Genomic DNA, 26,419 nt, shown 5'->3' on the forward strand with positions numbered 1-26,419 from the left:
AAAAACTGTCATCTATGACCTGTTAAGATTCTTGTGTACCTCTGAATGGCACAGGAGCAGGGCACTGAGAACCAGTGCAGCCACCCAGAGAAACCAGTTATCCAACTTCGAGGGCTTGGAACATAATGGAGGCCTCCTCTTGAGCCCTACCCTCTTGGTGGCTTAGGAAAGCATAGTCATCATTTCAGGATCCAGTTCAGGCAATGCTACCATCCTGGATGGCAGCAGTGCAGCCAGATCTTCCTCTTCAGAGATTCCTCTCCAAAGAGAGCTCTGACCTACCACAATGAAAACATCACCAACAAATGCCACCTCAACATTCTTAATGACAAGGCACATGAGGCATTGATCCTTCACCCAGTGTGAGTATGCGTTGCAGCTGCTGCCAACTTATACTTGTGCTGTGATCAGTGGCAACTGGATGTAATCATGACATGTTCACCTTCAAAGTAGACTGGCCGCTCTAACAAAACTCCAAATTTTGTTCCAAAGTCAACATTACAGTCACAGCTCTTTACATTTTTTCTAAAGAAATGTAACATATATTCTAGGAGATAAAAAAAAAAAAACACATCTTGATACAAAATATTTGATTAAAATGTTCCTGTGAAACCTTACCTTTCTGAGATTTGTTGAGTGCTTAATGTCATGTATACTCTTCATTCTGTTCTGCAGATACTAAACAAATTCAATACCATTTATCTCAAATGGCATGTTACGCCTTGCATGTCTTTACCTTTCTCTCTTCGCTCTTCTCAATTCCTGGGGTTTGTTAAAGCATAGAGCAAACACACACATGTCTGATCATCTCTGCAGAACAGCTCCAAAGGTATGTTTCTGACAGATGTATTTCTCAAGATTCTCAACAGGATCAATCAGTTTGTGTTTCTTTAAATGTGACTCTGTGATGAGGCTCCAGGTGAGTTTGACAGTAAGAGCTCTGACACACCAGACACATCTTCAAGGCTTTCAGCTTTATATCATCACAGATGTCACAGAGAACCTCAGATATAGTCTGATCAGACTTTTCCTTAAAGAGCTGCACAACCTGTCTAAGAGCTGCCGATCCCTTCCAAGAAGAACGGGGACGGGCAGGTCCTTTACTTCCACAGGCCATGTCCCAGTCGTCGCCGATATATTCACCCTTTGGTCTGGCACTTGTCGTGTGTCTTCAGGCACACAGCTTATGGGCATGTAAATTTTGCTCTCACCCCATGGAACAATGACGTTGGGACGAACCAGGCTTACGACACTAACGGAGTAAAGGAGGGTGCGGAAGGGTTTCCCGTTGACCTTGACGTTCGCCTCCGGGCTCCTGCTGGGAGCTCACAATGTACACTGCAGCCTGCCTACCATGTTCTTGCCGGTGGTGTTGGGTCCTCCGTGGGTATGGGCACAGAGGGAACCGCCAGCCTGCTCATTGGTCGCTGGGTGCTCTCCAGCGCGCATCGCTCCTGGACCACCCTCCGGGAAAACGGCGGCCATTTTTCCCCCGGTTCCGGGTGTTGGGCAGCATCCGTCAACTCCACGGCCTCCAGTCTGTTGGGCGGCTGCTGTTCTAAGGGCTACAAGCTCTTGTTCCGACTCACCCTGGCGGGTGGCTAGATGCTCCACAATTTGCTGTTGGCGGATGCTAACCTTGGTGAGTCTCTGCAACACTTCCTCCATTTCGAGGGGGAAAAAGGCAAGCCGCCGATTTGTGGAATTCAAAAAAACAAAAAAGAGACAAAAAATTGGTGTGGGGAGAGATCACTTGCCGGTGATTCTTCACACTCTTGCCCACATTCTCCACCAGTGTAACAGGATGAAGAATCACACGACAAGCAGAGCTCAGTGAAAATCCCCGGAGAGTGGATTTTATTGACAAAATGTGAAACAATACGTGAACTGGTGCAGGAGACGAGGTGAGTCGGTGCTCTGGTGCTTCTTCTTTTCCTTCTCTGTGCTGCAGTGGGTCCATGCCGTGGGGAGGTGGGGCTGATTGGTCACATGTAGCGGGCTGATGGCTGGTAGCTGCAACTGATCAGCCAATTGGAGGCGTGGCCATGTGCTACTTGTGTGTTTCCAGGGCGACGCTGATGATCCTTCAGGATGCTCGTCACAATATATCACTTAAATGTAAGTTTACTTAAATTTTAAGGAAAAACCACTTAAATTTCTTTACTTACTAATTTGAAGGTGGTCTTTAACGTCTATCCTGCCTTTGGTTGGTTTTGGTGATTTTGATAGAGATTCTGCCATTGCTGTTCTTTTCTTGAGGCTTCTTCACAACAAATATCAAAGATATTTCTTTTCACATAAAAAACATGCAATGTTGAACAGAATCTATATGCTTACTCAACATTCATTATTATTATAAGGTTCAAAATAATTATGTGGTTCACTTCATGGTATAGATGCAATAATCTTTTAATCTTAATTTTAATTTGAAAAATCCCTACATGTATGGATTTTATTTTTGATTCACAAACAGCGCGGAAAAAAAGAAAAAGAAAAATATTTCAGATCCCTCAAAGAAAATATATTACACAACTCATCTTACTGCACAAGTATTCATAATGCAATATATATTACACATACATACAGTCTAGTCTGGAAATATTCGGACACTGACAGAGTTTTTGTGTTTTGCCATTGTATACCATGTATGAGTACTGCCTTTATCATCAATAAATGATTTATTATATCTGACTTATGAGATAATAAGTGGCCCTGAAATTCTACCTTCTTTTTTATGACCAGGGCTAAAGTATGGGAAGAGTTTCTCAGTGAAAGACTGACCAGTGAAAGAATATATTTTGGACCTAGATTTCACATCATAAAAGGAGACCAGACCCTCCTCGTAATCCACAAACACACCCACAACCTGAGGCTTCACTCTCAGAGACAGAGAGACAGGAGGAGCCTCACGAGCCCTGTATTGATTCCCATCTCTCAGAACTATAATCCAGTATCCATCTTCTGGAGCAACTGTGATTATACCTTTCCTGTTAATGGATTCTCTGACCACTCCTAAATCCCAGTTGGTCTTTCCTTTTACCTGAACCTCAAAATAAAATCTTCCTGAGCTGAAACCTTCTTTCGCCAGGACAGAGCAACAAGTGTCAAACCGCTTGGGGTTGTCTGGGATTTTAAGCTGAATGTCTCCACATGTGACTTGTTTTCCATCATCAGACAGGATGAGTTTTGGATTAGCTGTATCAGGATCAAGAGTCACATTCACTGTAAGAGAGAGAGATCAGATATTAAAGAAAATTCCACAATACATCAGTTTTCATGTTTTTAATATCTGAAATACCCTTACCCTATACTTCAAGTGTATTTTATTAAGTATACTTAAGAAAAGTTCAAGTAAGTATACTTAATATAGTAAGAATATATATAAATATACTAAAGCTGTAAGTGTAATATTTTAATAATACTTGGGACAAAATTTGCCCACTTTTTAGTATATAAAAGTACTTTTAAGTATACTTTAAGTGTAACAGTTGTAAACTTTGAGTACACAACTAATTTGCATGAAAGTTTTTTTAGCTTACCGAACTTATAGGTATACTGATAGTTTACTAATTAAATACTTAGTATAATTTTAGTATACTGTGAAGTATAATCTCAGCAAACTAATTTAGTAGTTTTACACTGCAAGTATACTTGTAAGTTTTCTTTAAATTAACTTTACATTATACTTTAAGTACATTACTATGTCTCCATTTATGGATAACATATAAAACATCAAAAGAAAAGACAGGGTATCTGCAAAAAATAACCTATTTTATTCTAGCTTAATGTATTGATTTTTAACCCTTGAACAAAAAAAACTGAAAAAAGACTGAATTGAATTCAGAATGATAATCAAAACGTAGATTAAATCGATCAACACCCCAAAGCTTGACTGCCATTATTACATCTTCATTGGTGTTGTCTAATAATTGAGTTAGATGTGTTACATGTGGAAGCATCTGTTGTTTACATTTCTACTTGTTGCTTGTACTAGCACCGCCTACCATATAACAATAATTACAAAGATTCTATGAGCAGAAGTATAAGTCAGATATACTTAAATATATTATGTACATAAAGTCAGTTTCTTAGACTAAAAGTATATTTTTCTAGTCATATCTAAAATACTCTAGTATACTTTTAATCCCTTATGGGCAGACATGTACATCGCAGACTGTACTGTACCTGCATGTTCCTGCATCCTCTTCAGTTCTACTGCAGAGACAAGTGACAGTAAATGAGAAAAGTTATTATGATTTCTGTCCATACTCTGTGTGATGGGATTCAGGTGAACATGTGATTTGTGACAGCTGTGTGAGTGCAATCAGTGAAAGGGCTGATGGGAATTGCAGTCAGGAGGAAAATGCTACAGTTTGTGCGGCATGAGAGTGAGTATACTCGTTACACACATTCAGCTCATTTTTTGTGATTGGTTTTTAAAAAGATGACTGTGAGAGACAAATGCATTGACAAAAATCATCCTCATTGAATTATGTATTTCTTCTGTTTTGGCATTTAAATTTACATTTATTCATTTAATAAACTCTTTTATCCAAAGCGACACAAGTCGCAAGGTTTTATCGCAAGTTAAGATAAATAAAATGCATTAATGCCAAAAAAAAGTTATCTTACCGATTTTACTGAGTTTCTCATTTAAAGTCTCCTGTAGCTGAATCATTGCTTTCCTCAGAGGCTCCACGCTCATCTGAGTGTCCCTAAAACTGATGTCAGTGGAGCTGCTGGTGTGTGGAGGTCTGCTCAGCGATGGGTAAATCTACAGCAGGAGAGAGCAGAGATCCCTCAGCATGAGGACTGTTGTGCTGTGAGCAGACAGAAGACACTGACCTGTAGGAGGTGCAGGTGATCCTCAGTGTGTGAGAGCTGCTCCAGCTCAGTGTCTCTCCTCTTCAGCTCAGTGATCTCCTGCTCCAGCTCTTTAATCAGCTCCTCAGCCTGCTTCTCTGCTGCTTTCTGCTTCTGCTCCATCATCTCCAGCAGCTCAGACTGACATCTCTCGATGCAGCGCAGCAGATCAGTGAAGAGCTCCATACTCTCTGCTTTCTCTCTCTCTGATGATTCCTGATGAATCAAACTCCATTTTAAAGGGCTGCATTGTCAAGGTCTTGCGATGTGATGGGTAAGAAATTATTTCAGTAAGCTATTAAGTTTAGCATTATGACAAATTCTACTATGTTACCCTAATTATACCACATCTAAGATAAAACAAAGACATGAAATGTGTAAGGGCTAATGTATGGCTAAACGTATTTAATGCATTTTCTTGGAGGTGTGATTCTGGACCTCCACATTTTGCATTAAATTAGTTTAATGCACAGCTAGTCATTCATTATCATTTACATATTTCAAATCTTTTGTCTTAGACTCACTTTTTTGAGTTTTGCTGAGTGCCTGATGTCTTGTATTCTCTTCATCCTGTCCTGGATCAGCCGCTGCACGTCTGACTGCATATTTAGCAGCTTAGGCTACAGACACAACAGAACATACAGATTTAACATCAAACAAAAGTGTTTTTATCCTTTTTATCAGTGCTTTTTTACATTAGAATGAGCATTTATATCTTAATTCAACAAAATCTTGAGTTGTATTTTGACAAAGATATTTTACCTTCCTGTCTCCGCTCTCCTCTTCTACAGCTACAGTGTTATGATTCATGTGGTCTGTTGCAGCGCAAAGCAAGCACACACACATCTGATCATCTCTGCAGAACAGCTCCAGAGGTTTCTCATGTTTCTGACATATATAGTCCTCACGATTCTCAACAGGATCGATCAGTTTGTGTTTCTTTAAATGTGTGATTCTGTGATGAGGCTCCAGGTGAGTTTGACAGTAAGAGCTCTGACACACCAGACACATCTTCAAGGCTTTCAGCTTTATATCGTCACAGATGTCACAGAGAACCACTGGTTTTCTCTCACCAGGCTTTTCCTTAAAGAGCTGCACGACCTGTCTGAGAGCAGTGTTGATCTTCAGCTCTGGTCTTTTACTGAACGCTTCTTTACAGAATGGACAGTTGTAGGTCTGACTGTTGTTCCAGCACTGGTTCAGGCAGCTCTTACAGAAGTTGTGTCCACATGGAGTGCTGACTGGATCAGTGAACACATCCAGACAGATCGAGCACTTAAGCTCCTCTGAAAGAGCTGGAGAGGAAGATCAAGAAGCACCATTTATCATATCTATTGATAATAGATTTATAAAAGCAAAGCAAATGAATAAATCTAGAATAGAAACTTATCAACAATCAGCAATAAGTGTATAATGCAATAAAATTAATTAAAATTTCACAGCACTTTTCACAGTATTATTCTGTCTCTCTTTCTTCCTTGGTTACTGACATAATGGTGGTGCATCCAGGCTCCCCCTCCTCCATGGTTTCTGTGCTGCTGAAGATTCCGCCATCGCTCCAAATTTCACTTTTTAAATCTGTTCACAGTAAACACAAAAAATATTTCATGAAACACTACCATTAAACGTGAATATGAAAATTCTATCCACTCTTAGCCATCAAACATGCTGTTCGGGGACAAAGTACACATGTACAAAGTTCACTGATCATAAAGAATTGTTTTTGCAGTATTGAGATTAATAAAAAATAAATAAATAAATAAGAAATGTGGGAATAAATGAAATTGATCACAGAATCTCAAAAATATACATTATTATTATTTTTATTTATTTATTTTTTTTACAAAATCAACTGCAAACTATAAAAAAAAAAATATGCATTTTTCATGCAAACGTTTTCATACTATACAGCTATATGGTAAAAAGTCAATTTAAAACATAATTTTATCTTTAGATTTATGTTCGGCTTTCAGTTAGTCTGTCGTTCATTTACAGTACTTCCTGTTTCATTCATGTCACAATTTTATGCATGCATCAAAGTTGTTTAATTCACTCTTAAACCTGCTTTACCCAACTTTACTCCGGTTACAGTAGATATCAAGTGACAGACCAATAAACTCACCAATAAAAAAAAGAGTTAAGAGTAAAATCCTTACATTTCAGTCACCTACCTGTGTGAGTTTTTAGCTGGGCTCACAGGTTTAGTTCTGTTGTTTAAAGGAAAATATGGTTTGGCAAGGTTTGTGCACTGAAAGCTTTCACCTGCAGTGATCTTACAGCTCCTCACCTCTTTTCTCATGGCTGTGAAGCGCATCGGAATGTACCTCTGCATTGAATTTTCATGGCGTTTTGCCACAAATTATATCACATACATTTTTCACATAATGTATAGTTTTGCACAACATTAATATTAATAGTTTTATTAAAACATTCACATTAGTACATATAAAGATTCAATGTTAGATACATACTGTTCCTTTAAAAACTGGTAAACTCTTCATTAATTATTAGCACTTTGTACTTATAAAAAGTAAAGACAGATATGTGCAATACAGAAAGACACTGTAAAAATGACCACGATTTGAACAGAAAAAAAAAACAGATAAAATGCTACAGTAAAAAACTGTTAAATTGTTAACAATAAATTCCAGTAAAATTTACAGGTAAATTGACATTCCCAGAATTCCCTGCACTGCATTTCAAAATTTGTTTGAATTGGATGTTTTTTTCTTTAAAATCACTATGTTTTTAAATGAATGTTTATTGCATATTTCAGTTGAATGTGTTTGTGTGAATGACACTAAGCACCTTCTGCATATGTTCATATTTAAAGGCTGCTTGTGATGGGTTTTGGTTCATCGTGTGACCTTCTCTTCACCACCTGCTTTTGGTGGTTATCAGTGTATTTCAAAGCTACAAAACAGATTTCAGTACTTTAATAGGTTGGTATATTAACATTATATCACTTGAAATTGAAATTACGGTATGAAATTACGGTATTTAACTGTAAATTTTACTTAAAACCGCTAAACCAAAATGTTGTTACCGTATATTTTATGGTAGAATTCTGGCAACTGCAGCTGCCAGTTTTTCACCATAAATTGTATGTATTTTTTTATTTACTGTGAATTTAACATAGGTTACTACTTTAATCATATCATCAGATATATTTTACATGTCATTTAATTTTAAGTGTGTTATTTGTTTCATCGTTTGAAATCAGAAAGTATTCATACTGTAGTTTAATCTTATTTGAATGTACATTCATTTATTGTGCCTGATTATCAGTGGAGCTGTGTTTCTACCTTCTTTGCTATTAAAAGGGCTGAAGTATGGAAAGAGTTTCTCAGTGAAAGACTGACCAGTGAAAGAATAAATATGAGATTTAGATTCCACATCATAAAAGGAGACCAGACCCTCCTCGTAATCCACAAACACACCCACAACCTGAGGCTTCACTCTCAGAGACAGAGAGACAGGAATAGACTCACAAGCCATATAGTGATTCTCATCCCTCAGAACTATAATCCAGTGACCAAACTCAGGACCTGCTGTGATCATTCCCTTCCTGTTAATGGATTCTCTGACCACTCCCAGATCCCAATCAGTTTTTCCTGTTACCTCCACCTCAAAATAAAATCTCCCTGAGCTGAAACCCTCTTTTGCCAGGACACAGGGACAGAAATCAAACCTCTGTAGGTTGTCTGGGAGCTCATGTTTTATGTCTCTGTATGCCACTTGTTTTCCATGATCCAACAGGATGAGATTTGGATGAGCTGTATCAGGATCCAGAGTCACAGCCACTGAAAGACGGACATCAGATATCAATTCAATAGAAGAGTTGCATGTGTTTAATAAGAAAACAAAGTAGTGTTTTATTGTGTTTGACCGGTGTACCTGCATATTGCTGCATTGTCTTCTGAAGTGGGGAGATAACTGACGTATCTGGATCCATCACATTCTCTGAAAGACAGGGACATGATATAAAAAAACAACTTCACAATTAGTTTCAACAAAATATTATAAAGACTTGATTATATAAACTAGATTGTGGGTTTCTGCTATAAATACATTACAATATATTTCACATATATTGACCTAGATAGATACAGTACATCAGAAGTGCATAGCATAATTTAACGTAATTAAGACTTTTGTACACCAGATTTATGTTTCGCAAACATTTTCATATTATTTAAGAAAAACATACAATATAAAAATCTAGTTTGTGAGAACAATGCTACTATAAATAGTACCGCATCATTAATATTAATATTTTTTGACTATTCTATTCTAGAAAATAATATAAAAGTAACAAATAAATACAAAAAGTAAATTCCTAAGAACTCGTGATGTATATATATTTTTTTAATTCTCTTTTTTTTGTGGACAATGACCCGCGCACCTTCATATTGCTTCATTGTCTTGTGAACGCTCTCAGTGTCAGAGACTCTTGTATCTGCATGCTGCATTATCTTCTGAACTGTAGAAACAAACGACATAAAAAAATCACAAGGCACTTATGATGTGCTTATGGCAAACTAATGAAAAATCAGGCTGTGTAGAACACAGTGTTAATTTACTGTTAACTGAATCACTCAAAAATGAACTATACATCATATAGTGCAGTTTCCGTGTGACTACTACTACTAGGCTTATTTAAGCAAGGGTATATTGCATGTTGATTATAACTGATTTCCTTAATATTGTTTTAAATGTAATATTAAATATCAAACATGTATAATAATTTTGACATTCTCTTACCGGTTTTACTGAGTTTCTCATTTAAAGTCTCCTGCAGCTGAATCATTGCTTTCCTCAGAGGCTCCACGCTCATCTGAGTGTCCCTAAAACTGATGTCAGTGGAGCTGCTGGTGTGTGGAGGTCTGCTCAGCGATGGGTAAATCTACAGCAGGAGAGAGCAGAGATCCCTCAGCATGAGGACTGTTGTGCTGTGAGCAGACAGAAGACACTGACCTGTAGGAGGTGCAGGTGATCCTCAGTGTGTGAGAGCTGCTCCAGCTCAGTGTCTCTCCTCTTCAGCTCAGTGATCTCCTGCTCCAGCTCTTTAATCAGCTCCTCAGCCTGCTTCTCTGCTGCTTTCTGCTTCTGCTCCATCATCTCCAGCAGCTCAGACTGACATCTCTCGATGCAGCGCAGCAGATCAGTGAAGAGCTCCATACTCTCTGCTTTCTCTCTCTCTGATGATTCCTGTTAAATCAATCAACAAATTGTATGTTATGTATTTTACAAAACAGTTGTGAATATAATACAGTCAATGTTTACATAATCAGTCAGATCATAAGTGCGTTATACATTTATACTCACATTTTCTACTTCTTTTAAGTGTCTGATGTCTTGTAATCTCTTCACTCTTTCCTGGATTATCTGTCGCACATCTGTCTGCATCTTCATCAGATGAGGCTACAGACACACAGACAATCAACAAATTCAATAATCCCATAAATTGGTAAATACTTTATTAACGACCTGGTATCATTGCAAAAACATACATTTTTGCAAGACTTCAGAAACATACCAATAGGCCTATACATCATTTTCTGCAGTCTCTAACTGAAATGAACATTAGCGACAAACTTCAACTATTTTTACACCTTTCCAAACTATTTATTTTATCGTGATCCTATCATGCAAAATCACGTTTTGTTGAAATCTCAAAAGAATATGAACCGCTTTTCATTGGAAATGCAACACATGCAAGAATCAATGTAATGAAACAAACAAAAAAAACATGATAAAATGGTTGTTTAATCTGGAACCACATACTAACATTGGTACCATAAATGTATATGGTAAAAACAGAATTCCGAATTCAACAAATACCTTTAACATCTGTTTTGGGGGGGAATGTAACTGTTGCAATGTCCAAGTAATGCGACAATTTTACATAATCCGCAAAGGTCATATCGTTGTTACCTTTCTCTCTCCGCTCTCCTCTTCTACAGCAACAGTGTTGTGATTCTTGTGGTCTTTCACTCCACAGAGCAAGCACACACACGTCTGATCATCCCTGCAAAACAGCTCCAGAGGTTTCTCGTGTGTCTTGCACATATAGTTCTCAAGATTCTCAGGATCGATCAGTTTGTGTTTCTTTAAATGCGGGACTCTCTGATGAGGCTCCAGGTGACTTTGACAGTAAGAGCTCTGACACACCAGACACATCTTCAAGGCTTTCAGCTTTATATCGTCACAGATGTCACAGAGAACCTCAGGTTTAGTCAGACCAGACTTTTCCTTAAAGAGCTGCACGACCTGTCTGAGAGCAGTGTTGATCTTCAGCTCTGGTCTTTTACTGAACGCTTCTTTACAGAACGGACAGTTGTAGGTCTGACTGTTGTTCCAGCACTGGTTCAGGCAGCTCTTACAGAAGTTGTGTCCACATGGAGTGCTGACTGGATCAGTGAACACATCCAGACAGATCGAGCACTTAAGCTCCTCTGAAAGAGCTGGAGAAATAGAAGAAATACGAGAATTTATCCCATAACTAATACATGCAAAGCAAATGATTCAATCTTGAATATAAACTCATAAAAATCACCAGCTAGTATTTCATGCAGGAAAAAAAAACGAAATAATTTTGATTTGATGTGATTTTTAAACTCTTTTCACAGTTTTCACATCCTGTCTCTCATTCATTCTTTAGGTTACTGACATAATGGTGGTTCATCCATACTCCCTCTCCTGGCCTGGATTGGTTTTTGTGGTGCTGATGAAGATTGTGCCATTGCTCTTAATTTTCCCTTTTAAGTCTGTTTACAGACACAAACACAAAACATGTCATGACCAAGAATTATGAGAATTATAGAATTGGCAAATGAATGTAATCCAGTGCATCCAAAGACGGATATAAAGTACACATGAGTACGAAGTTCACTGATCATAAAAAAACAAAAAAACATAAATGATTAGCGTGTAGTTTTCACCTTCAGCTTTCAGTTTGTCTGCAGTTAATGTACTTCCTGATTCTGTCGTGTGACAAAATTTCTGCAAATTGTGTTCTTTTAATACAGTTTTGAAACCGTTTCGGTAAAACAGCCAAAAAAATACTGAGCGATTGGATCACTTTTAAACGTTTTACCTAACTTTACTCCAGCTAGATATAGAGACATTTTTCAGTAAAATCTTTTATATTTCAACCACTTACCTGTTCGAGTTTTCAGCTTTCACAGGTCTTAAAATTGCCTGAATTGTTCTGTTGTTTAAAGATAAATATGGATCAATATTTAAGCAAACTCTTGAGTTTAGTTTTCTGTTCACTGTAAGCTCTCACCTGCAGTGATGTCACAGCTCCTCCCATCTTTTCTCGTAGACATGCGCTCATACATTTATTACCAGGTGAAATAAAATGCGTTTATTTAAAGAAATTTCAAGAATATTAAGACCGTACATGAAGATCTCATCATATTAAATATGCTGCCTGTTAAAATGTCCTTCCTGTTTTTCCCATGATGGTCCGTTCATTTCTAGTGAACAGAGGACTTTAGAACTAATTTCACTTTCACAGATACAGCAACAAAAAGCAGATAGCTTGAGGAAATATTTTTGAAGCTTTGGAGAAAACATGAAAAATGTACACTGGAAAACCTTTCCAAATGAAAAAAAAGACATTTCATCATTTAACAACAGCAAGTATTCGTAGCACTAAAACTACATTATTTTTATATTTCTATTCATGGTGTAAATTCATTTATTTTGTTTGACATGTGAGATGATCAGTGGTGCTGCAGTTTTACCTTTGTCTTTATCACCGGGGCTAAAGTATGGGAAGAGTTTCTTAGTGAAAGACAGACCAGTGAAAGAATAAATATGAGATTTAGATTCCACATCATAAAAGGAGACCAGACCCTCCTCGTAATCCACAAACACACCCACAACCTGAGGCTTCACTCTCAGAGACAGAGAGACAGGAATAGACTCACAAGCCATATAGTGATTCTCATCCCTTAGAACTATCATCCAGTGACCAAACTCAGGACCTGCTGTGATCATTCCCTTCCTGTTAAAGAATTCTCTGACCACTCCTAAATCCCACTCTGACTTTCTCTTTACCTGCACCTCAAAATAAAATCTTCCTGAGCTGAAACCTTCTTTCGCCAGGACAGAGCAACAAGTGTCAAACCGCTTTGGGTTGTCTGGGATTTTAAGCTTAATGTCTCCACATGTGACTTGTTTTCCATCATCAGACAGGATGAGTTTTGCATTAGCTGTATCAGGATCAAGAGTCACATTCACTGTAAGAGAGAGAGATCAGATATGAATCACAACTTCTCAATAAACCAATGTACTGTAGTTTGCCAAGCTTTTAAAATGTTATTGTGTGACAAAGTAAACCTTGACATCACAGAGTATACCTGCGTGCTGTTGCATCCTCTTCAGTTGTACTGTAGAGACAAATGACAAAATCTTTGACAGATTTCTTTTAAATATATCAATGAGATTGTGTCCACATCAGTTCACAATATGCTACTTGTCAGAAAAGCAACATTAGATTAAACAACTGTGAAGAACTAAGATTAAAAAAATTACAATAGGGTAAAAATAAATATTATTTAATAATATACTATGTAAGAAAATCTAATTCACATTGTTTAGAGTGAAACATTATGGCTCTGGACTGATTAGAAACATTGATTTAGAGACATTGTGGATCCGGTTTTCAATTTGTGTTCAAGTACTGATTTCCTTCATCTACAAGTGGAATTTTTTCTTTAAATAAGATAATTATGATCAAAATAGCCTGATATTCTCTTACCAGTTTTACTGAGTTTCTCATGTAGAGTCTCCTGCAGCTGTATCAGAGTTTTCCTCAGGGTCGCCACACTGAGCAGAGTGTCACTAAAACTGATGTCAGTGGAGCTGCTGGTGTGTGGAGGTCTGCTCAGCGATGGGTAAATCTACAGCAGGAGAGAGCAGAGATCCCTCAGCATGAGGACTGTTGTGCTGTGAGCAGACAGAAGACACTGACCTGTAGGAGGTGCAGGTGATCCTCAGTGTGTGAGAGCTGCTCCAGCTCAGTGTCTCTCCTCTTCAGCTCAGTGATCTCCTGCTCCAGCTCTTTAATCAGCTCCTCAGCCTGCTTCTCTGCTGCTTTCTGCTTCTGCTCCATCATCTCCAGCAGCTCAGACTGACATCTCTCGATGCAGCGCAGCAGATCAGTGAAGAGCTCCATACTCTCTGCTTTCTCTCTCTCTGATGATTCCTGATCATTGAATGACAAAAACATTATTTTTAATTGTCAAATGTAACAATGTTATATAACAATATTGAATTTACATCTTTTTGTATGAAAAAAAAGGGCACAGGTTAGTTTAAGCAACACATGTTATTTTAGACATTAATATCATAGGAAGAAGAAGTTGAAAGGCATTCATTAAATAATTTTTAATAATGGTTTATTCAAATATATCTATAAAAAGGGGGATAGGGAGATACATCAAGTGTTTTTCAAGTTATTTTGTCTTCTCCTGTCTAATTTAGTACATTGCCAAAATCAGAATTTTATATGAAAGATAAATTTTTGCCCTTGCTAAACAGGATATGTTATTGATCCACTGTACAATAGACGGCTTTTCCATCTTCTTCCAGTACAAAACTATCAGACACCTTACTTGGGATTATACTATTATCAACAAGTTTAACAGTGCTAAAAATTCCCTTTCATGGGTATTGTTACAGATTTGCCAGGTTCTCTTGCCAACCAGGCTCTCTTTTTGTTTGCATACTTTGTGTGTTCTGTGTATATTTCTGTATATACTGTATATAAATGCCTTTACAAAAAGCTATTTTTAGGTTTTGTAAGCTTTGCATTCTGATGGCAAGGAATTCTACACTGAAGGAATTTAAAGAAATGCTTTTGAGGAATATCATATTGTGCTACCATTTCCACAAAGGACATTAAATAGCCGGTATTTGTCTATCACCATTTTTCAGTAAAAGGATACGTGATTTAGATGGAATGGAGTGAGCTAGATTTCTCAAGTACAGGACTACATTGTTTGCATGCAATGAGATGCGCAAATCTGTTGTATCGTGAAATTGTTGACATTCACTTCATCGACAAATATAACTGTGTAATGTCAAACTCCATCTGAGGCTATATTTCTGCAATGTTGACTTTGCGTTTGGGTCACTGTCACCTCACACCTCACACACCACATCAATTTGGTCAAAAGAGATAAAACAGCAGATAACCTTACTAGTGATTATATTTATGATTTTTTAATGTGGGTTGGTCTGATGCTGCTTGCCATGCTTATCTCTTCTTTTTGCCTCTGTTTGCCTCCGCTTAATTGTTGTTTGAGGGTAGCCTATATTATTAGGGTTGTTTCACTTACGCTGGGTAACCACTGAGGTGAAGTCACGCCCCTGGACGTTTTGTTTTGTTTTCATTTCCCATGTGGTCTGTGTGACCTTCTGTCTCTTGTTAATTTTAGCATTATTTTCAGGTGTGCAGGTTTAGGTTTCTGGCCCCCCTCTGTAGAAATCTCGCTTCCCTACTGCTCTACTCTACAATAAAATATTTTATTGTAATTGTTTGTTTTATTACTCACTTTTCTGAGTTTTGCTAATTGCTTGATGCTTTGTATTTTCTTTATTCTGTCCGGGATCATCCGCCGCACGTCCGTCTGCATCTTCATCAGCTGAGGCTATTAGGCAGAACAGAACATACAGACACTGAATAGATTAAACATCAATTAACGCAAACGTCACGTTACGCCTTGCATGTCTTTACCCTTCTCTCTCCGCTCTCCTCTTCTACAGCTACAGTGTTATGATTCCTGTGGTTTGTTACAGCACAGAGCAAGCACACACACGTCTGATCATCTCTGTAGAACAGCTCCAGAGGTTTCTCGTGTTTCTGACATATATAGTCCTCACGATTCTCAACAGGATCGATCAGTTTGTGTTTCTTTAAATTTTGGACTCTGTGATGAGGCTCCAGGTGAGTTTGACAGTAATAATTTTGACACACCAGACACATCTTCAAGGCTTTATATCGTCACAGATGTCACAGAGAACCTCAGGTTTAGTCAGACCAGACTTTTCCTTAAAGAGCTGCACGACCTGTCTGAGAGCAGTGTTGATCTTCAGCTCTGGTCTTTTACTGAACGCTTCTTTACAGAACGGACAGTTGTAGGTCTGACTGTTGTTCCAGCACTGGTTCAGGCAGCTCTTACAGAAGTTGTGTCCACATGGAGTGCTGACTGGATCAGTGAACACATCCAGACAGATCGAGCACTTAAGCTCCTCTGAAAGAGCTGGAGAAATAGAAGAAATACGAGAATTTATCCCATAACTAATACATGCAAAGCAAATGATTCAATCTTGAATATAAACTCATAAAAATCACCAGCTAGTATTTCATGCAGGAAAAAAAAAAACGAAATAATTTTGATTTGATGTGATTTTTAAACTCTTTTCACAGTTTTCACATCCTGTCTCTCATTCATTCTTTAGGTTACTGACATAATGGTGGTTCATCCATACTCCCTCTCCTGCCTGGATTGGTTTTTGTGGTGCTGATGAAGATTGTGCCATTGCTCTTAATTTTCCTTTTAAGTCTGTTTACAGACACAAACACAAAACATGTCATGACCAAGAATTATGAGAATTATAGAATTGGCAAATGAATGTAATCCAGTGCATCCAAAGACGGATATAAAGTACACATGAGTACGAAGTTCACTGATCATAAAAACAAAAAAATAAAATGATTAGCGTGTAGTTTTCACCTTCAGCTTTCAGTTTGTCTGCAGTTAATGTACTTCCTGATTCTGTCGTGTGACAAAATTTCTGCAAATTGTGTTCTTTTAATACAGTTTTGAAACCGTTTCGGTAAAACAGCCAAAAAAATACTGAGCGATTGGATCACTTTTAAACGTTTTACCTAACTTTACTCCAGCTAGATATAGAGACATTTTTCAGTAAAATCTTTTATATTTCAACCACTTACCTGTTCGAGTTTTCAGCTTTCACAGGTCTTAAAATTGCCTGAATTGTTCTGTTGTTTAAAGATAAATATGGATCAATATTTAAGCAAACTCTTGAGTTTAGTTTTCTGTTCACTGTAAGCTCTCACCTGCAGTGATGTCACAGCTCCTCCCATCTTTTCTCGTAGACATGCGCTCATACATTTATTACCAGGTGAAATAAAATGCGTTTATTTAAAGAAATTTCAAGAATATTAAGACCGTACATGAAGATCTCATCATATTAAATATGCTGCCTGTTAAAATGTCCTTCCTGTTTTTCCCATGATGGTCCGTTCATTTCTAGTGAACAGAGGACTTTAGAACTAATTTCACTTTCACAGATACAGCAACAAAAAGCAGATAGCTTGAGGAAATATTTTTGAAGCTTTGGAGAAAACATGAAAAATGTACACTGGAAAACCTTTCCAAATGAAAAAAAAGACATTTCATCATTTAACAACAGCAAGTATTCGTAGCACTAAAACTACATTATTTTTATATTTCTATTCATGGTGTAAATTCATTTATTTTGTTTGACATGTGAGATGATCAGTGGTGCTGCAGTTTTACCTTTGTCTTTATCACCGGGGCTAAAGTATGGGAAGAGTTTCTCAGTGAAAGACAGACCAGTGAAAGAATAAATATGAGATTTAGATTCCACATCATAAAAGGAGACCAGACCCTCCTCGTAATCCACAAACACACCCACAACCTGAGGCTTCACTCTCAGAGACAGAGAGACAGGAATAGACTCACAAGCCATATAGTGATTCTCATCTCTCAGAACTATAATCCAGTGACCAAACTCAGGACCTGCTGTGATCATTCCCTTCCTGTTAAAGAATTCTCTGACCACTCCTAAATCCCACTCTGACTTTCTCTTTACCTGCACCTCAAAATAAAATCTTCCTGAGCTGAAACCTTCTTTCGCCAGGACAGAGCAACAAGTGTCAAACCGCTTTGGGTTGTCTGGGATTTTAAGCTTAATGTCTCCACATGTGACTTGTTTTCCATCATCAGACAGGATGAGTTTTGCATTAGCTGTATCAGGATCAAGAGTCACATTCACTGTAAGAGAGAGAGATCAGATATGAATCACAACTTCTCAATAAACCAATGTACTGTAGTTTGCCAAGCTTTTAAAATGTTATTGTGTGACAAAGTAAACCTTGACATCACAGAGTATACCTGCGTGCTGTTGCATCCTCTTCAGTTGTACTGTAGAGACAAATGACAAAATCTTTGACAGATTTCTTTTAAATATATCAATGAGATTGTGTCCACATCAGTTCACAATATGCTACTTGTCAGAAAAGCAACATTAGATTAAACAACTGTGAAGAACTAAGATTAAAAAAAATTACAATAGGGTAAAAATAAATATTATTTAATAATATACTATGTAAGAAAATCTAATTCACATTGTTTAGAGTGAAACATTATGGCTCTGGACTGATTAGAAACATTGATTTAGAGACATTGTGGATCCGGTTTTCAATTTGTGTTCAAGTACTGATTTCCTTCATCTACAAGTGGAATTTTTTCTTTAAATAAGATAATTATGATCAAAATAGCCTGATATTCTCTTACCAGTTTTACTGAGTTTCTCATGTAGAGTCTCCTGCAGCTGTATCAGAGTTTTCCTCAGGGTCGCCACACTGAGCTGAGTGTCACTAAAACTGATGTCAGTGGAGCTGCTGGTGTGTGGAGGTCTGCTCAGCGATGGGTAAATCTACAGCAGGAGAGAGCAGAGATCCTCAGCATGAGGACTGTTGTGCTGTGAGCAGACAGAAGACACTGACCTGTAGGAGGTGCAGGTGATCCTCAGTGTGTGAGAGCTGCTCCAGCTCAGTGTCTCTCCTCTTCAGCTCAGTGATCTCCTGCTCCAGCTCTTTAATCAGCTCCTCAGCCTGCTTCTCTGCTGCTTTCTGCTTCTGCTCCATCATCTCCAGCAGCTCAGACTGACATCTCTCGATGCAGCGCAGCAGATTAGTGAAGAGCTCCATACTCTCTGCTTTCTCTCTGATGATTCCTGATCATTGAATGACAAAAACATTATTTTTAATTGTCAAATGTAACAATGTTATATAACAATATTGAATTTACATCTTTTTGTATGAAAAAAAAGGGCACAGGTTAGTTTAAGCAACACATGTTATTTTAGACATTAATATCATAGGAAGAAGAAGTTGAAAGGCATTCATTAAATAATTTTTAATAATGGTTTATTCAAATATATCTATAAAAAGGGGGATAGGGAGATACATCAAGTGTTTTTCAAGTTATTTTGTCTTCTCCTGTCTAATTTAGTACATTGCCAAAATCAGAATTTTATATGAAAGATAAATTTTTGCCCTTGCTAAACAGGATATGTTATTGATCCACTGTACAATAGACGGCTTTTCCATCTTCTTCCAGTACAAAACTATCAGACACCTTACTTGGGATTATACTATTATCAACAAGTTTAACAGTGCTAAAAAATTCCCTTTCATGGGTATTGTTACAGATTTGCCAGGTTCTCTTGCCAACCAGGCTCTCTTTTTGTTTGCATACTTTGTGTGTTCTGTGTATATTTCTGTATATACTGTATATAAATGCCTTTACAAAAAGCTATTTTTAGGTTTTGTAAGCTTTGCATTCTGATGGCAAGGAATTCTACACTGAAGGAATTTAAAGAAATGCTTTTGAGGAATATCATATTGTGCTACCATTTCCACAAAGGACATTAAATAGCCGGTATTTGTCTATCACCATTTTTCAGTAAAAGGATACGTGATTTAGATGGAATGGAGTGAGCTAGATTTCTCAAGTACAGGACTACATTGTTTGCATGCAATGAGATGCGCAAATCTGTTGTATCGTGAAATTGTTGACATTCACTTCATCGACAAATATAACTGTGTAATGTCAAACTCCATCCGAGGCTATATTTCTGCAATGTTGACTTTGCGTTTGGGTCACTGTCACATCACACCTCACACACCACATCAATTTGGTCAAAAGAGATAAAACAGCAGATAACCTTACTAGTGATTATATTTATGATTTTTTAATGTGGGTTGGTCTGATGCTGCTTGCCATGCTTATCTCTTCTTTTTGCCTCTGTTTGCCTCCGCTTAATTGTTGTTTGAGGGTAGCCTATATTATTAGGGTTGTTTCACTTACGCTGGGTAACCACTGAGGTGAAGTCACGCCCCTGGACGTTTTGTTTTGTTTTCATTTCCCATGTGGTCTGTGTGACCTTCTGTCTCTTGTTAATTTTAGCATTATTTTCAGGTGTGCAGGTTTAGGTTTCTGGCCCCCCTCTGTAGAAATCTCGCTTCCCTACCGCTCTACTCTACAATAAAATATTTTATTGTAATTGTTTGTTTTATTACTCACTTTTCTGAGTTTTGCTAATTGCTTGATGCTTTGTATTTTCTTTATTCTGTCCGGGATCATCCGCCGCACGTCCGTCTGCATCTTCATCAGCTGAGGCTATTAGGCAGAACAGAACATACAGACACTGAATAGATTAAACATCAATTAACGCAAACGTCACGTTACGCCTTGCATGTCTTTACCCTTCTCTCTCCGCTCTCCTCTTCTACAGCTACAGTGTTATGATTCCTGTGGTTTGTTACAGCACAGAGCAAGCACACACACGTCTGATCATCTCTGCAGAACAGCTCCAGAGGTTTCTCGTGTTTCTGACATATATAGTCCTCACGATTCTCAACAGGATCGATCAGTTTGTGTTTCTTTAAATTTTGGACTCTGTGATGAGGCTCCAGGTGAGTTTGACAGTAATAATTTTGACACACCAGACACATCTTCAAGGCTTTCAGCTTTATATCATCACAGATGTCACAGAGAACCTCAGGTTTAGTCAGACCAGGCTTTTCCTTAAAGAGCTGCACAACCTGTCTGAGAGCAGTGTTGATCTTCAGCTCTGGTCTTTTACTGAACGCTTCTTTACAGAACGGACAGTTGTAGGTCTGACTGTTGTTCCAGCACTGGTTCAGGCAGCTCTTACAGAAGTTGTGTCCACATGGAGTGCTGACTGGATCAGTGAACACATCCAGACAGATCGAGCACTTAAGCTCCTCTGAAAGAGCTGGAGAGGAAGATCAAGAAGCACCATTTATCATACACATTCAGAACAGATTTATAATTGCAAAGCAAAAGAATACTTTTTTATTGTATAAAAAAATAAACACTATACATATCACTTGATTTGATTTCTGGTTTTACTGACTCGTCGAAGGGTGACTTTGTCTCCTGGTCTCAGCTGGTTTTGATAAAGATTCTGCCATTGCTTTTCTCTTCTTGAGGCTTTTCCACAACAAACACAAGATATATTTCAGCATGAAACACGTATAGAGAGATGATAAACAGAAATTATATGCTGGTCTCTTAACATCTATCTAACATCAAGAGTTGGGTTTCTGTGTGCATGCAGTCATACAAAATGCACACGTTTGGTTAATTTAATAATGGACTAGTTTAAAATGTGCCGTCTAATGTAATTTCCAAGACTGACCACAAAATCCAACAAACTTGGCTTGATGATTGTTATTGTTTATTAAGCGTAAGACTAATTATAAGACAAAATCTATCAAATGACATAGTCTAACTATTGGTGAAACAAACCAAACCAGTATCTGACTCTACTTTTGCCTGACCATTTAGATCTATTTAGATACTGAAGCAAACCAATAACTTGTAATAACAAGTAAAATCTCTATATTACCATAAATTACCTGTGAGTGTCAGCTGTGATCTCAGACTGCCGAAATAAAAATCTTGTTGTTCCAAGAGAAAAAAATGTTTCAGAGCCACTTCTTTAGTTTCATTTTCACTGAAACCTTTACAGGAAGAGCAGCGCCTATATAACAGCTCCTCCTATCTTCTCTCATAGATATGGGAAAAAAAAAAGGAAATAAGTAGAAGAAGAAGAAAGTAATTAAAACCACTTTTTTTCTTACATGTTAGATCATGTGGCATCTTCACTCCAGTGGTGGAAAAAGTACCAAGAAACTGTATGTTGTTGTTAGTCTTATTTATAATGTTAACCAATACCTAGACAAAAATTATTCCAATATTGTAATAATATGCTTAAGGTCTAAATGCTATAAAAAATTATATTTTTATTCACACAAGAAGTCTCGTGCACTGTTTTCTGTACCTGCATACGTAGAGGTATAGAAATGGAGGGACAAAAATGTGAAAAAAAATCGGCTTTTTTATGTCTTTTAATTGGCTAAGACATCAAGTACAGTGTTGGATAATAACCAATATTTTTCTGTATTTTCTAATTTATTATATAAACACATATGGAAAAATAGTTTTTATACTGTAATAAATGTTAAATTAGCACTGCATATACTATATTTATTAACTGGGGATTGCCTGAAAAATTTATATTTTTTTGCTAACAATGCCTTTGTCCCTATTAGGGATTTTCTGCATTTTATAAGTTATTATATACTTGTACAAAGCCGTTTTGGTCTTTCTTTCTACGAATGAAATACGCTCGGTGATATTCACGTCTCGTTTTGTATATGAATGAGTCGTCCGGTCAAACATCTCATTTCCTCCATGTGCTCACACATCAAAAAGTGATTGAAATGCATCTGACTGACAGATAAATCGTGTTTGATCTTTCAGCCAGATCCACGTAAAATGCACGCGCTCTTATGTCGATGTTGTTCTTAGCGCTGATGTTAATTATCGGTATATTTAGTTTACCTGCACTGTTAAAGAGGACTTTTACCATGCACTTGAACTGTGTGCATGTATCTTAGAAACTGACATTGCTCTTGCTTCAACCATTCAATAACAGCGTCATCCTTCATCCTTCTATCAAAATATTGAAACTCTAAGCTGATTCAAAACGACAACACTAGAGACATGACAGTCAAAGCAAAGCGGGGTTTAAACGGCCCGCCCCCGCAGCTGATCTGGAAGCTTTGATTGGTTTTGCACCCGAGTCAGGCCAGTCTGTTATTGGCTGAAGCGCAGGGCTCCATCCCAGCAGTTTGAAAGTGCCTGTCAATCAAACGCCAGTTTTTTTTTTTTGTACTTTGTGCTTTTAGTGAAAAATAAATGTAGCGAAGCTGAATACTTTAGTTTCATTTTACTCAAGTAAAAGTACCACAATTTAAGTAGACCATAACGAAAGTATTTTGTAATTATTTACTTCCCACCTCCGCTTCACTCCAATGCAGAGTTGCAATAATCTTAATCCATTAATTTACTGAAACGATCGCAACTTTATTCAGATATTTGTTCAGATGCAACAACTAAGGGATATTCCTAAATCCCAGTCATTTATCTTCATCTTCACCCTTCACCTTTCACCCTTTTTTCTCCAACTAGCATAAAACCTAAATCTCTTTTTTTTTTGCCAGAACAGAGCAACACATGTCAAATCTCTTTGTGCTGTCTGGAAGTTTAATACTTCCACAAGACACTTGTTTTCCATCATCAGGCCGGATTAGACGACCTAATATCTAAACTAAAATGTATGTTTTTTATGCTCTTCATATTACATCACATATTACCTGCATATTGCTGCATCTTCTTTAGTTCCACTGTAGTTCTCTCTCTACAATAAATGAGAGAGAAATTGATGTGATACACCTTCATCTCATATTTTTAGATGGATCTATGTTTCTGATTGTTTTGCTTATTGTTTATTGAGTTTATTTAACAGCACCGTGTTTTGCCCAGTTAGTTATATCTATTATTATTTCATCTGCATGTGCTCTCTTTCCTTTAAATGTACATTTATTTATTCAGTAGTCTAAATCAACACAAAGCGTTGCTGAGTTATTGACCTCAAACATTTAAATAAAAACGAGCAATAATGGCAAAATAAAGTTATTTGGACGTTTATTAGCAAGATTTGTTGTACGTTTCTCATCTAGAGCCTCCTGCTCCAGCTCTTCAGGCTGCTTCTCTGCTGCTTTCTGCTTCTGCTGATCAAGTCTGCAAGGCTTATTTGTCCTCGTCTGTGGGGGTAAATGGTATAACTGAGTTTGACACCCCTGACTTAGAAGGTAGACAGTGTCCTCTCGTGGTGAGGAAGAAATACTGCAGGATCAAATATAACGATACAGTGCTGCTGAAGCTGGGGAAAAAAATCACAGTGCACTTTGGATAAGAGATAGTTGCATTACTCGTAAAAGTAATGCAAGGTTAATGATAGAGCCATTTTAATTTCTTTTTTGTGCTAAATTATTAAAAGTTGCGCACACATTAAATGCTAAACATCCATCATCATATTCAGAAACATAACTGAGTAAATAACCAAATAACTTGTGGTAGAAGACCAAAAAACACAGCCCAGATGTACTTCTAGAATCGTTTCATCTACACGTTTCATATATATTTTAAATATTAAAAACATTAAATAATTTTGTAATAAACAACATACCCACGACAAGCCAAAATATATTTACAAATGAGTTTAAATAGTTTAAAATGATTCAAATATACTAATCAATACACATTGTGTGAGGTTAATTGTGTATTGAAATGCCGACTACACCTCTAAATGTTTTACTATCTCTTATTTTGCGCTTACTGAATACCAAAATGCCACAAAAGGCATAATATTTAAGAGCATTGTAAAACTTTTCATCTCGCAATCCATAAACTAAGGGACTCAAACAACGAGGCAAGATCAAAAACAAAATGAAATTTGAGTATCTTACGTTCACAAACAACATGACATTTACTTTCCATAAAGGCATTTCTATATACGGGATTAAAAGCTGCATCATACACAGAAGCAGCTGAACACCATGGAGAATTATAGTTTTGAGACCCTTATTTGTGGAGCTCTTCCTCTCAGAGGAGGCCGATTTGGCTGCCAACATAATCTTGATGTAGGTGGAGACGACAATGCTCAACATTATGATGAATAATAGCTGCAGGCTCGACGCTCTCATGTCTGCCACCCATTTTATCTGTAACATGGCCTCCACTGTACACACAACATAAAGACGCAAGAAACCAGGTGGGATATAGACAAAACAGACTATGAAAATACACAATGGGATGATAAAACTGACACACCATATGACGAGAATCCCGATGAAGGTGTTTTTAGGGGTGGAGATGCTGGAATGTCTTAAAGGCATACATATGGCTACATAGCGCTCCAAACACATGGCTACAAGAGTCATGGGTGAAACAACAGAGATCAAAGATGTAAGCGTGCAGAAGATATAACAAGGAATTACGTGCACAGGGAACTGGTAAAATGACCCTATGAGGGTTAAATCAGTTATCAGCATAAGAGCAGAGTCAACAAATAGAGTCTGAGCAAACAGAATGTAGCGTGTTTCCCTGAAGGTCTCTTTCTTCAGAAAGGTGAAAATCATCAGTCCATTCACATAGAGAAGAATTCCCACCAGTACCTGCACAAGCAAAAGCTTCTCATTTACTGTGTTCGGACTAGATATGCTGCTCAAATTGTTGTTAACAGTTGAGTTCATTTTGACAGCAACAATAAGCCATGAAAAAACTTGATGAAGTCAGAAGGTGCACATTGTGTTGTGAGCTACCTTGAAGCTCCTAGCTCTCCTCCTTTTGTGCTGTTTTTATAGAGCTTTAAATGGGCTGGGTCTTATTTTGTTTACAGAACCTCATATGTCATGAGTGCAGGTGTTTCTATAATCTTAGTGCTGATTGCATCATTTGACACGAATCTAAGATAAAGTACAACTTTAGATTCAAAGATGATATTGTGGGTGGGTGTTTATTTTTGCCTACAGAACCAAATTAAATAATTAATTGCCATGAAAACCACAGTAAGCATAAAAAATAAAATGTAAAAATATGTACTTTCAGCACCCCTAGCAATTTTAGCAGAATTGACTCCAGTCATTGCAACACCTAGCCTACTTTTGGTCTTTAAATCTGAGGTCAGGTTATTTTCCTAAAGCTGATGATGGAGTGGAACAGCATTTGACTTGTTATAATAAAATGATATTAAAACCACTAGCAGTTACTGCTTATTTGCCTGTATGTACAAGATATTCACAATGTGCGTACCAGGGAAGTACACATGCTGTAAAATAAAGTGCTACCAACTTACCTATACATAAAAGAAAATAAACAAAACGACGAGTCATTGATTCATTTAGTGAATGATTTGTTCGAACTGGCTGATTCCAGTGGTGACAACTGCAAGCCTATAAGAAAAAGCTGTGCTGCCCACCTGCCACCCCAGAATTATCACAGAATAATATACAAATATCAGCAGTGTTTTAATTTCTACAAACAGTGGTGTATAAAGTACCTAAGCTGTAAAAATACAGGTATCTTACCAAAAATGACTGGTAGAAGTTGAATTTACCTTTTAGAATATTACATGAGTAAAAGTATTAAAGTATGCAATATTTATTGTACTTAAGAAGCCTACAAAATGTGTTTTTAAATCTTAAACATACTTAAGTATTGAAAGTAAAAGTACAAGTAAATGCCTTTTTGTATTTTTTGGTAAGATTAAGAAACACTTTATCCAGTGCTTAGTGTCTTGTATTCAAAAAACATTTTTGGAATCTGCA

General features: G+C 37.3%; 5 protein-coding genes across 7 annotated transcripts; all 5 read right to left on the minus strand.

Annotated features, from left to right (window-relative positions):
* Window positions 1-731: 731 nt before the first annotated feature.
* Window positions 732-6,551, minus strand: LOC122359100 (E3 ubiquitin-protein ligase TRIM39-like). Its single transcript, XM_043259265.1, has 7 exons — window positions 6,354-6,551; window positions 5,626-6,158; window positions 5,388-5,483; window positions 4,846-5,079; window positions 4,633-4,774; window positions 4,186-4,215; window positions 732-3,222 (listed from the first exon to the last, which is right to left on the minus strand). The coding sequence occupies exons 1-7, from the start codon at window positions 6,415-6,417 to the stop codon at window positions 2,693-2,695; spliced, it is 1,629 nt and encodes a 542-aa protein (XP_043115200.1). The 5' UTR covers window positions 6,418-6,551; the 3' UTR covers window positions 732-2,692.
* Window positions 6,552-7,267: 716 nt separating this feature from the next.
* On the minus strand, window positions 7,268-12,289 carry LOC122359098 (E3 ubiquitin-protein ligase TRIM39-like). Of its 3 annotated transcripts, XM_043259263.1 has the most exons (10): window positions 12,155-12,289; window positions 12,029-12,076; window positions 11,537-11,633; window positions 10,801-11,330; window positions 10,192-10,287; window positions 9,841-10,074; window positions 9,628-9,769; window positions 9,269-9,346; window positions 8,761-8,826; window positions 7,268-8,666 (listed from the first exon to the last, which is right to left on the minus strand). In XM_043259263.1, exons 3-10 carry the CDS (start codon window positions 11,607-11,609, stop codon window positions 8,128-8,130), a joined length of 1,758 nt encoding a protein of 585 aa, XP_043115198.1. In that variant the 5' UTR covers window positions 11,610-11,633; window positions 12,029-12,076; window positions 12,155-12,289; the 3' UTR covers window positions 7,268-8,127. The 3 variants fall into 3 exon arrangements, with proteins under 3 accessions (XP_043115198.1, XP_043115197.1, XP_043115199.1); XM_043259262.1 differs by having other exon boundaries at window positions 12,029-12,167; XM_043259264.1 differs by lacking the exons at window positions 12,029-12,076; window positions 12,155-12,289 and having other exon boundaries at window positions 11,537-12,000.
* Window positions 12,209-16,375, minus strand: btr16 (bloodthirsty-related gene family, member 16). Its single transcript, XM_043259266.1, is given in 8 exon segments — window positions 12,209-13,115; window positions 13,236-13,265; window positions 13,637-13,778; window positions 13,850-14,083; window positions 15,435-15,530; window positions 15,617-15,879; window positions 15,882-16,142; window positions 16,351-16,375. Coding segments are annotated over 8 exon segments (1,593 nt in total). The 5' UTR covers window positions 16,370-16,375; the 3' UTR covers window positions 12,209-12,567.
* Window positions 16,376-17,017: 642 nt separating this feature from the next.
* Window positions 17,018-21,737, minus strand: LOC122359114 (E3 ubiquitin-protein ligase TRIM39-like). Its single transcript, XM_043259290.1, has 8 exons — window positions 21,602-21,737; window positions 21,097-21,173; window positions 20,423-20,955; window positions 20,237-20,336; window positions 18,659-18,888; window positions 18,447-18,588; window positions 18,045-18,074; window positions 17,018-17,924 (listed from the first exon to the last, which is right to left on the minus strand). The coding sequence occupies exons 2-8, from the start codon at window positions 21,152-21,154 to the stop codon at window positions 17,377-17,379; spliced, it is 1,641 nt and encodes a 546-aa protein (XP_043115225.1). The 5' UTR covers window positions 21,155-21,173; window positions 21,602-21,737; the 3' UTR covers window positions 17,018-17,376.
* Window positions 21,738-24,364: 2,627 nt separating this feature from the next.
* On the minus strand, window positions 24,365-25,345 carry LOC122359108 (odorant receptor 131-2-like). The gene has a single exon (XM_043259276.1). The coding sequence runs from the start codon at window positions 25,343-25,345 to the stop codon at window positions 24,365-24,367; it is 981 nt and encodes a 326-aa protein (XP_043115211.1).
* Window positions 25,346-26,419: the final 1,074 nt, after the last annotated feature.

The sequence above is a fragment of the Puntigrus tetrazona genome, chromosome 15, assembly GCF_018831695.1.
Source record: "Puntigrus tetrazona isolate hp1 chromosome 15, ASM1883169v1, whole genome shotgun sequence".
Taxonomy (NCBI): Eukaryota; Metazoa; Chordata; class Actinopteri; order Cypriniformes; family Cyprinidae; genus Puntigrus; species Puntigrus tetrazona.

Coding starts and splice junctions, on each gene's coding strand:
- LOC122359108 (XM_043259276.1), bottom strand. CDS start 25,345: ATGAACTCAACTGTTAACAACAATTTGAGCAGCATATCTAGTCCGAAC.
- LOC122359100 (XM_043259265.1), bottom strand. CDS start 6,417: ATGGCGGAATCTTCAGCAGCACAGAAACCATGGAGGAGGGGGAGCCTG. Junction 4,775..4,845: donor ATCACCTGCACCTCCTACAG/GTCAGTGTCTTC, acceptor CTCCTGCTGTAG/ATTTACCCATCGCTGAGCAG. Junction 4,216..4,632: donor TGAGAAACTCAGTAAAATCG/GTAAGATAACTT, acceptor TTGTCTCTGCAG/TAGAACTGAAGAGGATGCAG.
- LOC122359098 (XM_043259263.1), bottom strand. CDS start 11,609: ATGGCACAATCTTCATCAGCACCACAAAAACCAATCCAGGCCAGGAGA. Junction 10,288..10,800: donor AGGAGAGCGGAGAGAGAAAG/GTAACAACGATA, acceptor GTGTGTCTGTAG/CCTCATCTGATGAAGATGCA. Junction 9,770..9,840: donor ATCACCTGCACCTCCTACAG/GTCAGTGTCTTC, acceptor CTCCTGCTGTAG/ATTTACCCATCGCTGAGCAG.
- LOC122359114 (XM_043259290.1), bottom strand. CDS start 21,154: ATGGCAGAATCTTTATCAAAACCAGCTGAGACCAGGAGACAAAGTCAC. Junction 20,956..21,096: donor ACAAAGTCACCCTTCGACGA/GTCAGTAAAACC, acceptor CTTCCTCTCCAG/CTCTTTCAGAGGAGCTTAAG. Junction 18,075..18,446: donor TGAGAAACTCAGTAAAACTG/GTAAGAGAATAT, acceptor TTGTCTCTACAG/TACAACTGAAGAGGATGCAA.